This window comes from Juglans regia, chromosome 7 (genome assembly GCF_001411555.2).
Source record: "Juglans regia cultivar Chandler chromosome 7, Walnut 2.0, whole genome shotgun sequence".
Classification (NCBI taxonomy): Eukaryota; Viridiplantae; Streptophyta; class Magnoliopsida; order Fagales; family Juglandaceae; genus Juglans; species Juglans regia.
In genome coordinates, this window is record NC_049907.1 from 406,205 (window position 1) to 420,070 (window position 13,866).

A 13,866-nucleotide genomic window follows, 5' to 3' on the forward strand; every position below is an offset into this window, starting at 1 on the left:
TAGCCAAATCTTAGTACTATTTATTTCGAGTTTGCATTGTAATTGAGGCATTATGTTATTTTCAATAAAAGTGAATCTTATGCGTTATCACCCTACTTTTCGAGAATTAAGTGCTAACCTGAGTTAGTAATGTTTTGTTGTTGGATTGAATATGGCTGAACACACGTTAATAAGTTGATCAAAACCTTGTATTACTAGTTATTTAATTTAGATCACTGGTTTTGGAGGAGGATGGACACAAATTGGCTAGCTAGTTGTAGAGAGTATTTTATATGAAGCCTAGAGGTTCAAAAAATGCAAAGTATAGTGTTCTAAAAGGGTGATGGATCGATTTTCTTTTGCAAAAGGATGGCATTCTTAAATCTCATAAAATGTATTAATCCTTTATTTAGGTTCTAAGTGATATGTTGCCGTTATCAACTAGTAATTCATGTATCGAGGTAAGTCATGATGGCCGGCTTGCTTTAGTTAATCTTTGTATTTTATTAAAAGTTTCTGAGCTTTATAATTTTTTTATTAAACTGTTATTACTCAAAATATTTATTTTCGCATTGCATAATAAATATTAGAACATCACAAGGCAAAATAGTATAAATAAACGAAAATAATGATTTCATAGTATGTATTTTTTATGTAAGTTGTGATGACATATTCATAGATAATTATTTTTTTAAAACTTCATGTGAATTATTATGGTATGGTCACGTAATATGATATATGAGTTTTAGTATATATTATGTTTGAGTAACTACTTCACCGGTTTTTATTTTACGGCCCTTTATTTATAGCATCTGACGTATATATTTCCACCAAATAATCTCGTCTTTCTTCAAGATTCAAAGTCATGTAGTCACACCTAATATTAAAAAATAAAAAATAAATAAAAGAAGAAGAAATACCTCTCTCGTATCAAATACTCAATCATGATGTCAATAATTATTAAAGGTTATAATGTTATTAAACTGCGCAGAGAAGAAAATAAAATAATTTCTATATCACTTAATTTCTAAAATTTATATTCTTAAAATATGTTTATTTCGACACATGTAAATGTTTAGCTAAAATTCAGTTAACGGGATTATCTTTATAAATTTGTCTATCCACTTTTTTAAAAGCGTCCACCGACTCTTTTATTTTTGCTATTTCCTTTTACTATATATCCAATCTAAATATTATTTCTCTATTTTTGTTTCTTTACTCATTTCCTAACAATCATATTTTAACAAACTCGTCTTCTCTCTACAATTACATTTTCAAACAAACTTATTTGGGCTAAGTGGCACTAAAAGAATGCAAGGAGCCATTGCGTGGACAATTCGATCATCAAAGATGATTCACTTGATTTAATCATGACCATTCCAAATGGCCGCGTAACAGCGAACTAATTAAAAAGCATTTTTGCTAGGGTGGCAAATCGTGATTTCTGGTGGTGTTCGTGTCTTATTAAGTCATGAATATCTGATTATATAGGTTAATTTAAATCCTAAGTTAAACGTATCGAACTTTTAAACTCTAAATCAACTCATTTAGATAACGGGTCATGTTGTATCGTTCGTTTAATAATTAATTATAAATAGGTCAACATGACACCACTCATCACTTAAACCCGTTTAATGTAAATTGGTTGAACTAACACACATAACTCATTTGACCTTATTAATATAATTTCACATAAAAGTTAAAATCTATATTTATTAATAGTCACGATATCTTTAAAAAATAAGGCTACCTACTAACAAAAGTTACAATCTCAATAATAAAAATATAAGCATATTGAGAAATATTAATATTAAAACTCAACAATAATAGAATTGTAATTTTGAAACAAAATCTAAACGGATAAAAAAATGAGTTGATTTCGGATTAAGCGGGTTAATTCGTTATTAACCCATTGATAAATTGTGTCTCAACGCGTTAACTTGTTTCGACCCGAACACATTAACATCAAATCTAAACCTGCTAATTTCATGTCGTGTTCATGTTGGGTTCACGTATATGTCCTATATTGCTACTTCTAAGTTTTGCTTGTTAAGGGTATCATCGGGCATCTCAAAGAATTGCCAATTTTATTGCACGCATCCTAGCTAGCTAAATAGGCCACATCCAACAATATTACCACATCATGCATTCCCACTGTGACTTTTTGAATTGATATTAATAGCATTACCAAGAGGTAAATCTTAACTAGTCGATCTAACACATTGACAACAATAAGATGTAACGTTCTTAATATATATAGTTCAAGCAGAAAGAAGAGCTAGCTGGGAATGAAACCAGACCCTGCTTTGTTTTTAAGCAGTGCTGGAGGACGGATACTGGGACATTATATATAGTTATCATCAGCGAGCTAAAGAACCGTGCTGTGTTCCAGAGTGGAAAGACTTCCTGGACTGAATAGAGGAAAAGAAAACCAATTCTGAGAAGACGGCGACATATTCATGCCAAGGGAAAACGTTGCCTCTTTATTCTCAGTCGACACCTTCTGTCCTTGTTTCGTTTCCAGTGCCCCTGGTGTGAAGTCCCGCTGGTACTCTACTGCACAGAAAGTTGGTTTTTCTGTCGAACCCACTTCGAGTGGAGGTGGAGCCACGCTTTGAAGAAGCCGAGACCGATCTAACTCGGCTGCACCTGTGAGCTTTTGGACAAGGCCACGAAAGTTAATAGGATCCACCTTGTATATACGAGGGGGTGTTGGTGGCAGTGGCGCCACTGGCTTCTTCCACGGCTTTGCCATAGACTTTCGAACCGTATGGAGAGATGAGGAATGAAATGGCTGTGTTGGGATCTTTGGTTTCTTTGAGAAGTATGTCGTGGAGGAGGAGGAAGGAGGTGAGTAAGAAGAATAAGGTTCCATAGTAATGGAAATTGGGTTTGTGAGATCAAAGACTCCAAGTTTAGTAATGATAAATCAATTAATGGATCAAGGGCCAAGTCATATGGCTTGTATATATATAAAAACAGAGCATTCCTGGGTAGTAAAGAAGACGCAACGACTTAGAGATGAAGCGAAGCCGTTTAGGAGGCCAACCACAAAAATTCAAATGACGTTGTGTCATGATCAGCCGTCGACGTTCTCTGTGGATGAGAGATACAGGGGAATGTAGTCAAAAGCACGAAGTTTGACAAATTCTTATTCATATATATATATATATATATATATATATATATATATATATAATACATGATGAATGGATATGATATCCAACAACGGCACCGTCCATACAACCAAGCTAGAAGAAGACGTTGTAAGTTGGGAGAGAGAGGGGGCGCTGTTATCCGGAGAAGGTACCATATGGGGAAGGTGATGAACGACTGAATGACTGATTAGGCTTAGGCAGCCGCCTCGCCTCTGTTTTGCGAGTGAGTCTACCCTCCTACAGTCCCATTCAGATGGTTTGAAATATCATACGTGCCCACTACATAATTGTTGTTTTTGTATTTCTATCTTTGACCAAAACTCAAAAATCGTTAGCTTTTTTTCAATGCTATAAATTATGATAGTGATAATGCTGTTTTCATTTTTCTTTCTCAGAAGTACTCTTTCCTTTGTACGAACAAATCATTGTCTTGTAAATATATTAAAGTAAGCTGGAATGTACAATACGTGCCCCCCTTAATTGTCTCTTTCTCACGTAACGTTTAATTTTTTTTTTCCCCGGTAAAGTATCTATTACGCATTAGTTTATAAGTACCTAATCAGTAGGATGACTTTGAACTTGTAGTTTTCTTCTGGTTTTAGTAAAATTTCCAATAAAGCATATGGTACGTGCACGTAGATTTTTCTTTCAAAATCATCTGTTCTGAACACTTTTTTTTTAAAAAACTTGCCCCTTAATTCCATCCTCCTAATGGTTAAAGTAATGGCACCTGATCCTTTGACCGCAACTAATTTATAAGGACCCTCTTAAGTTTGTGGAATCAAGCTTTGATTATTGAGTCCAGAAATCTCCGAAACTGCTTAAATATTAGTGCCTATACCAATACCATATATACATGATTTCCTGCGAAACACTCAACACCGAGAGTTTAGTTTGTTTATATGTAATATTCATAGGTAAAGTGGGTTGATTATATTATATATGTTGTAAGGTGTACGTGACGTCAACCAAGTTGGGGAAATTCCTATGTATATGATGGAAACCAGTCTTATACTCAAGTATATATGTTTTTAAAGAAATTAACTATGAGTACGGGTCAAATTTTTGCATGTTTTTTAGAGTACTGTTTGTTTATGGTTGATATACTTATAATAATATTAGTGTCTGCAAGTTGCATGCACGCATGACGAGCCAATCATGGGAGCTAGCTAGCACGTTATTCACGTGGGCGGGCTGGCTGGCTTTTATATATATATATATATATATATAGTAATGTTAGAGAGAAGTCACTATAGTAGTGCATACTTTGTATTTACTGCATGACTGCTTCTAGTTGATTGTTCTCAACACTCATTTAGAGAGATGTATAGTCTACATGATGCTATATCATGTATGCAAAATAGATACTCTTAATAGTGACTTCTATCTATATTTATTCCTATATATATATATATATATTTGCAGCCTCGGCCATCCAATCTTTTTTTTTTATTATTTTATTAAAAAAGAAGCAAAGCAATATCACATTTCTTAGCCATTCCAAATCCGAACTGTTCATCATATTTCTTTTTTATACTTTCACCTTTATTCTTAACAATATTAGACATTGTCTGAAAATTAAAGAATGCAACAGCTTGACATGGATAAAACAGAGAGTAACAGCAAAACGAGACATAATGAATATGATGCTTTTATTTGGCAGTATGTAATGTAAGCCTTAAACGCGTTGATTTGGATGATGGGAGTAAGGGATTGCCAAAATAGGTAACCTAACTTATAAAAACTAGAGGAAGCAAATCTTTATTAATGGAGCGCAGTCTGCAATATTGGCGATGAATATACTTTGAAGCCACATCAGTAGTGCGAGTGCCTGATCATTAATTATAAGATGCATGAGGCAACTGATCAGGTAGCTCAACAAGGGCCAAATACCATATTATCAACAAGAGAAATGGTATTGTAATGGTACGCATGACTCCTTTCAGAAAATAACAAGAACTATAAATGATTAAACATATGCACGCCACACACCACACCATTCTCCAAATATAAATTTACCAATGAGCAATGTTAGGTACAGTCCCCACTTGGGGACTGCATGTGCAGGCTTAAGCTATTTTAATTTTAAAATTTTTTAAAATTACAAAATTATCTCTCCTAAAATAATATTTTCTCTCATTTAATAATGTACCTGCACATGCAGTCCCTACTTCAGGACTGCAAATAGAATTTCTCTTTACCAATTACAAGGCAAAATTGCCATGACGCAGGTGAGGCTCATATACAGCCTAGCGGCCTGCACGTGGTCTTCACGCACTGCGCATTTTAGAGCCTCCAACAAGACAAGAGAATCAACATCCCCCGCAGCCGCCGCCGGCGCACGCGGGTGATCCCCATTCATATCACTACAAGAAAAATGAGTTTTTGTGGCCATTTAATTGTGACGAAAATACTATTTGTGATCAAAACAGACTCATTTTAACTGTAAATAGTCATTTCGTTATAATTAAATGGTCACAAATAAACAGTTTTCTTATAGTAGCATTGCCATAGTTGCATGTAGATTTTCGGCCATTGACCGTCTTTTGATGCTTCCTATCTAGCTATATTACAACTTTCCTTAACTAAGGATTCAAGAAGAGCAAGCGGTTCTATCCATCATACAATTCACAATAATAAGCTGCGGTACAAAACAACCAATTATCAATTCTATTGGTGATATTATAGGCGGATAATGATGGACTTATTATCTCATACCATTCATTTACTATTTTTTTTTATTTTTTTTATTATTTTTTATACTTAATAGTTCAGGAACTAATTATTAATGAAGGTGTATATTTTTTTAATTTTTTATTAATAATTAATGATGTTAAAAATGTACCTAAAAGAAAATAATAAAAAAATAAAAATTTTAAATATACTATAAAAGAGTACTGCTAGAGCCAGCAGTGGCTCTAGCATGTGTTTTTTGATATGTTTTTTTTATAATTATTTTTTATAGAAATTTTTTTAATACTTTTAAATATTTTAAAAAAATAAAAAAATTTATAATATTATCAAAAACACTTCTTTAATTATGAAGTTAAAAAAATTATTAAAAAATACTTCTTTAATTATGAAGTAAAATAAAAAAATAATTTTTTTTATTTCATAATTAAGGAAGTATTTTTTAATAATATTATAATTTTTTTTTATTTTTTTTAAATATTTAAAATTGTTAAAAAAGTCTTTGTAAAAATAATTGTAAAAAAATATATTAAAAAATATATAATAGAGTTAACGGTAGCTCTATTATTTTTTACTATAAAATAATAAATGAGTGATAAGAAATAGTAATGAAGCTTATCATTATCTATTATAGTCTGCCCAGCGAATTGTACAAAGCTGTCATTTAAGACAGCTCCTCATTTTCAACCAAAAAAAAAAAAAACTTCAATTCGGTACTTTTTTAAAAAGTGGAGATTCTATTATTTTGAGCTTTATAGACTCTTAAAAATATTAAAGATAGGTTTGGAGGTGAGATGAAAATTTTGTGTTTTATTTTAAAATTTAAAATATTATATTTTAATATTATTATTATTTTGAGATTTGTAAAAAGTGTATTGAGATTTGAAAAAGTTGAATTGTTTATTATATTTTATATGGAGATTTGAAAAATGTGTAATGATAAGATGAGATGAGAATTTTATGTTTTTTTTTTTTTTACCAAACCTGCCCTAAGACTACTTTTTAACAAAGATTACTTTTGGATGTTAAAGGTGATCTTAAAGTATTTACATCTCATTTTTTATAAAATTTCTTATAATTTAATTAAAAAATATATTTTTTTAAATTTTTTTTTAAATTTTACTCATATGTTAAACACCTCTTATATCTCATTTCCTATTTTTTTTATTCTATTAAAATAATATTTTTTTATTATTTCTTTATTACTTTTTTCTCTCACTTCTATTTACAAACTTAACTACTCAATATAATTTCTTCTTATATTTTGAACTATTACTCTAGTGAATATTAATTTTTTTTTTTTTTATGAATATGATAATATTTTTAACATTAATTTTTTTTATATTTTCTTAATTAATTAAATTATTTTTAAAAATTTTATTTAAAATTATAACAAATATGAGTATGAGAAAAAATATATATGATTAGAAGAATAATTTATTTTATGTATTAGGATAAAATATTAATAAAAAATAGTTTAGGGGATGAATAGTGATTCCCTATATTTGGAGAACTACTCTTCATTCCCTAAACTTTTTTCCTAAAATAGAGATTGGGATGTATGGAGTATTTTGATCAAAACTCTAAAATAAACCTCAAATTATAGGAAAAGTGGTGGTTTGGGGCATGAGATGTGAATGCCTTTGGATGATCTGTGAATAGTAATAAAATAATAATAAATAATTTATAAATAATAGTAAAATTGTCAGAGGATCTCACTAACCAAAAATAGCCGAAACTCTAATGGACACTATATAATGTTATAAAGCGTATTTTATGTATATTTCTTTCCTAGTTTTTTTTTTCTTTTATTAAGTATTTCTTTCTTAGTTTAAACCTTCAAATTTTTCTTTTATTAAGTATTTCTTTCTTAGTTTAAACCTTCAATTCAAATAAAAACTTAAGGAAAATCTAAGCCTCTAGCAGATGGGAGTTGCAGGAGTTTAAGAGAATTAGCATATCTGGTGAGAGAAGCAAAGAAAATAGAAGGAACGCGTTCTACAAAATCATTCAACTGTCGTAGAGCATACGCAATGATCTCGGTCCAAAATTTGGTTAAAAGTTTAAATTTTGGTTAAAGTTAAAGTTACTGAAGAAATTAGTCACCATTGGACTATCCATTTTAAATTAAAATAATAATATAATATTATATATTTTAATAATTTTTTTATATATTTTGTAAATATACTCCATATATTAATTAAAATTTATCTATTATCAATAATTTCGTTGTCAATAATTCTAACTTGTAAATAAAATTTGTAACTGAGAGAAAAGACGGTCATTGATTATTTGTGAATAAAATATGAGTTTAATGAGTACTGAATAAAGACTATCCAACTTTAAAAATTCTTTAGAGTTACTGTTATTCAAAGTTTAAATTAAAGGTTTTTAGCTAGTTCATGTAAATTATTTATATAAAATTTAACTATATTTTAGATTTCACTCATATTTGATTAATCCAATATTAATACTCTTGCAAAGACATTCTCCAAATTGAAAATTATGTGGATCGTTTAATATGCAAATATACGACGGATAATGAATTGATTATCCCTATTTAGCACCTGCGTACTAATCATATGGTTATTGCAGAGTGATCAAAGTAGCTCTAGGTACACTAATTTTGTGGGTTTTTCACCTTCTTTTTTTTTTTTTTTTTCTTTACAAGATTTAAGAAATAATATACTCTATGAAAATCAGGTAGAGTTAATTTCTTTCTCTTTTTTTTTTTTTTTTAATTAGAAAATTATTTTTTTATCTTTTAATATTTGGGATTTAGAATTTCCATCTCCTAACAAATGAACCACTCGGGTGAAATCTGAAATATCTCGAAGTAATGGAAAGATAGGAAATTCTGGGTGGCTCCTAGACTAAACATAGAGCTTTCCTATTAATATGGCCAGCCTCGACAGTCTTTCAAAGATTCCAACGCCAAGGATTCCTTTATATATACTTTTCAAACAAAAACAACATTTTTGAAGAATTTCTTTATTTATGAGCATATTAGTACTGTTTCTCAATTGAATTAATTTGACAATCAAAAGAAAGAGACGGAAACAACTAGCTAGCATTTTTGTCTCCAACTTGGGGAGATTATGAGCCCTACCGGGTAGATTTGATATGACTCCACTTTTATATATATGGTAATAAATTTTCTGTGTACAATGATATCAACACATATGAAGGTCCAAGAAAACTTCCTAGCCTTACTTAGAAAGAAGGAAATAAATCATAATCAAAATATCTCAATCATATAATTTTAATAACCAGAACATACATGCATGTCATTTTAAACCCGGACAAAAACGCGGCACCCGACCCCAGCCCCTAGATTTTGTAAAAACCTCTACCCGAAAGCCCTCCCTTTAGCCTTCCCTTGACTTGAACTAGCTCCCTTAACATCGTAGTTGATTGCCCATGAAAGATTTTTTAACTCCCTACTTTTCTTAAACTTAGATTTGGTTTCAAGCACGTGGCTCCCTTTAGCCTTCCCTTAAATGAATCGATCGATATCGTTGTACACAGAAAATCTATTACTATATATAAAAGTGGAATTATAGAATTCCGATGTGACATTTTACCCATTAAATTTGAAGTGTTATATTTATGAAACAGTAAACCTTTTAAAAGTAATATTTCATTATGAACCATTGCAACTTTTAAATTTCATTTCATTTCTTACATATAAATATATGAACCGATTTAAGACTCCACCCAAAAGTACTAATTCAATATTTATATTATTTTATATTTTAAGTGGAATCATATAACTTCGATATGGCATTCTACCTATAAAATTAGACATTCTATCCATTGAACTTGAAGTAGGCAGTAATCATTTTAAAAACAATTTTGAAAGAAATATTTTATTATGAACTGTTGTAACTTTTAAATTTCATTTCTTTTTTTACATTTAAAGTTATAAACCGATTCAAACCTCCATCCAAAGATACTATTTCAACCTTTATATTATTTTGTCAAATAAACCGTTTCGAATTTCTCTACTATAAAATCCAGTCTCTCTCAAAATCTCTCTCCTTCGTATACAACAATCCCTAAATTGGGTGTGTTATTGGCTCGTAAAATTAAAAAAAGTGAAGCCAAGCGCCCCGCAATCTGTACACGTGTGAGGCCGAAAGCAAAGCTCACTTCTAATTGCAATGAAAATTGGATGCCATTGAGTCATGAAAGGAGATAAAAAAAAGAAGCCATATATGGAGCAAAGCAACAACTTAAGAAGTAGAGTTGCAAAAGCTCCAAATTCTCCTCCCCGAACAAGAATCTTTAACCCAACAACAATATTTTTCTTCTCATATGAATGCACCCCCAAAGCAAATATTGCAATGTTATATAAAAATCTTCTTGACGGGGTTTATTTGACTCTTTACACCAAGGTGGGTTGTTACCTACATTTTGTTCCTCCTTCATTTCTATGATGAATCAATTGTCGGAAATGAAGCACCTCAATATATACAGGAGAGCAATCGAGTGCACCTGAAACCCCCACCACATCTGCTGGGGTTAATACGAGATTCCTGGACTTGGATGTGGCAACCCCTTTATACCTCCCTTGCCTCAAAGATTAAAATGCTGGTGTAAAAATTTCTACTCATTGGATAGTTCTTGTAAGCTTGCACTTGGAGATAAAGATTGTATCCGAATAATTTAAACTGCACAGCTTCAAAAGCTCTGCAGACCGCTGCTTTAAGACAGGATTGCAACCACTCTGAATCACAAGGAGGAGTTTTGCCGCCAACCCCGCATCCACAGCAATTGAGGAGCATTCATCAGGGGCTAGACTGCAGACAAACCATAAGATTGACAGTGCATATTGAGTACAGGTTTCTGAAATCCTCATTATAAGCCTCACCATATTTGGAATGGTGTTTGAACACTCCTTCAAGGCTACTCTTCCCTCCTGTAGAGTAGACAATGAGTCCAAGACGAAAAGGGCTAATTCCAAGGAATCAAAATCCAGAGTAGGCAACAATTCAACCAATTGAGGAACAACCCCTATGCTGACAATCAACCCCCTTACTTCCTTATGCAAGCATATTGTTCTAAGGAGGCTAAGTCCGGGCAAGACTCCATTTGGATGTCTCTTGTCCTTCACCAGCCTCATCAAACCAACCAGGAGGCTATGACTTGAAACAATCTCTGACCTGAAATCCTTCTCTTCCATCAACATTTCAATCAATCGCGCACAATTGATTTTCGTATTAATGCAACCCTCGTTCAAGATATCCACTATTAATGAAATCTTTGCAGGTTGCATCAAGTTTGTTTTCGACTCTGAATCCAGGCTCAAATTCACAAGAATCCCAATGGCTTCAGAACCAACAACATGGGATGTAAATGGACCCAGCAATGATGAAAGAATAGCAACACCGCCTTCATCAATCACTCTCTTCCTGGCAGTGGCATGAGTTGCCACAACTTGTTGGAGCTCCTTGAGGGCTTGAACTCTAGCTTGACCCTTCACCTTCTTTAGTGTCTCGAAAAGCTCTGACGCCCTTCCTTGTACATCTTCTGATCTCTTCCTCATGAGCAAATACTTCTGGGTAAACCAAGTATGAATTAGATGGTAAAGGGTCTTATTCGGCGTGACCGAATCATCCCAGAGCTCTTGCATCGTAGTGGGGCAGGTGAAGTGCCCCAGACCGAGCCATTTGAGAATGTTGGACCTCTCATAGGTTTGGCCGGTGCAAAGGGTCACAGGGTCTTGCATTGGTTCGAGCGATATTGGGCAAATAAACACCGAGGGAACCTCAGATAAGTTGAGCTCTTCAATCATCTTCTTCAGATCCAATTTCTCTCCTACAGCAGCTCCCACAAACCCAGCGTCAACACCACCCAAAATCCCATCTTTGACAGCAGTGTCCAAATCTAGAACATGCCCATCTCCACCGCCTTCATACCCAACAACTGCATCCCTCTTTGAGGGCAGAAACATAGGCATCTCCGAGGATCCTTTTTGAAAGAAAAAGAAACTAAAAATACAAAACGGCCTCCAAACCCCTAAGTCACCGAACCGCAAAGCACCCTTCAAGCAGCATTACATCTTAGTTTGCACATAAGATGTGTGAATAAGGGATAAAAAAGAGAGAATATGAAACCCCTCAAAAGTTTCCTCTCATTGACCGTCACAAGAAAAAACACTCTTTATGGTAGAGACACGGTTCCATTGTGCTTTATATGATCTCTTTTTCTAAGGTCAAAAGAATCATTAACATCATAACACAGACACACACAACTCACTCAAACACACAATCAAATTTGTTTCACTTCACGTTCAAGCTTCGAAAGGGTTAAATCGAAAACCCATCAGCAAATCTAACAAATAGTGAAAACTAGAACTAACAACTCAAACAAAGCATCGTAAACCTAACAAATCAGTACAAAAAAAAAAATGGGAATAGCAAGTGAGAGGCAGAGCATAAAGAGGAAGAAAAATGAGGAAATCGAAGAGCCTTAGAGAGGGGAAATCAGAGAGGCCGTACCGCTATAGTAAAAGAAAGAGAAAGGGAAATGAGAAGAGAAGCCATCCATCCATCCCCCTGGCAAAAAGCCTCCCCACCTATACAGCTCTTCTTCTCTTTTTTGGGAGAGGGTGGGGGGTGTGTTTACTGAGAGGATTTGGCAGGACATGAAGCACTGCAAACAACAGTAATAATTAAAAAATTATATATAAAAAAATTTAAAAAATGGGAAACTGAAATACAAAAAAAAAAAAAAAAAATTGAGAAGTTTGAATATAATTGAGAACGGACGACCGGGCAGCTACGTGTTGGAGAAGGTTGATAAAGCCCTTCGGCCAGCGCGCAGCACACGTGCAGTCATTAGTCTCGTGTATCATCTGTCCCCATAATCTACCGCTTCTCGGTTTCTTCACTTCTACTTTTAAGAAATAAATTACACAAACCCCAAATCACACTCGCATCCTTTATTTTATCCTTGCTTTTATATATTAACAAAAATACCCCAAAACGATGTACATATTTTTTATGATGAGATCCCTCTACTTCGTCTCTGAAGTTGAAAAAAAAAAAAAAATTATCATTATTTTTGTGATATCCAATAAAACCACTGACATTATATGTTTCATTGGTCTGTCACAGAAAAAAAAAAAAAAAAAACATGTTTTTGTAAAAATTTATATAATGAAAAGAGGCAAAAGTTGTATGAATGGGAACATAGAAGGGAGTGGTCGTGCCGTTCGCACGAAGGCAAAAGCAGGTACTGATTATTTAATTAATTGTTTTGACTAAAATACAGCCAGCGAAACCCCACGGAAGGACGAGGAAAGCAGACGGGCTACCCTACCCTAAAGCCTACCATCTCGTTTTTGCCAAATCGAATATTTCAGACACTTTTTTTTTTTTTCTTTTAATACAATATATTTATATCTATTCAATTTGTTTTATGAAAGGGAAAGCGAATCCATGCCTTTGACCGTCAAAATTTCTTTTGCTTCGACTGTATGTCCTCTCCCTCTCTCTCTCCCTCTCTCGGGTGTGCTGCAAGCGCGCTCATTAAATTAGTCAAAATTAAAAAATATTTTTTTAATATAAAAAAATTTAATTTTTAATTATTTTATTCAAATAAATCTCTACATTAAAATAATTATTTTTATTATATAATAATAAAATAATATAAAATGAAATTAGTTTTAATTATTCACAACAAATCTCTACATTAGATTATACATTTATTCATTATATAGTAATGAATAATTAATAATTTTAAAAATATTTAATTTTTTAATTATTAATTTATTTTATTTTATCATATTTTACTATTCTACCTATTATATATTAATTAATAATCATATTCTTATTAAATTAATATATCACTAGCTCAAATTAATATACTAATTGTGATAAAATATGTGATAGAAAGAAAGTGAGAGAGAAATAATTAATAAAATATGTATTTGATGTATCTACAGTAACCTTTAAATTTAGAAAAACTTTTAAAAATCACTGTAGATATTTGAATTTAGCCAATCCATTGTGAGTACATTTTGCTCTCTAAT

General features: G+C 32.2%; 2 protein-coding genes across 2 annotated transcripts; both read right to left on the bottom strand.

Moving 5' to 3' along the window:
- Positions 1-2,086: 2,086 nt before the first annotated feature.
- Positions 2,087-3,011, bottom strand: LOC108985643. The gene has a single exon (XM_018958014.2). It carries the CDS (start codon positions 2,852-2,854, stop codon positions 2,348-2,350), a length of 507 nt encoding a protein of 168 aa, XP_018813559.1. The 5' UTR covers positions 2,855-3,011; the 3' UTR covers positions 2,087-2,347.
- Positions 3,012-10,151: 7,140 nt separating this feature from the next.
- LOC108985646 (U-box domain-containing protein 30-like) lies at positions 10,152-12,471 on the bottom strand. The gene has a single exon (XM_035692533.1). It carries the CDS (start codon positions 11,788-11,790, stop codon positions 10,441-10,443), a length of 1,350 nt encoding a protein of 449 aa, XP_035548426.1. The 5' UTR covers positions 11,791-12,471; the 3' UTR covers positions 10,152-10,440.
- Positions 12,472-13,866: the final 1,395 nt, after the last annotated feature.

Excerpts from the sequence above, each read along its gene's own strand:
- LOC108985646 (XM_035692533.1), bottom strand. The coding sequence starts at position 11,790 with ATGCCTATGTTTCTGCCCTCAAAGAGGGATGCAGTTGTTGGGTATGAA.
- LOC108985643 (XM_018958014.2), bottom strand. The coding sequence starts at position 2,854 with ATGGAACCTTATTCTTCTTACTCACCTCCTTCCTCCTCCTCCACGACA.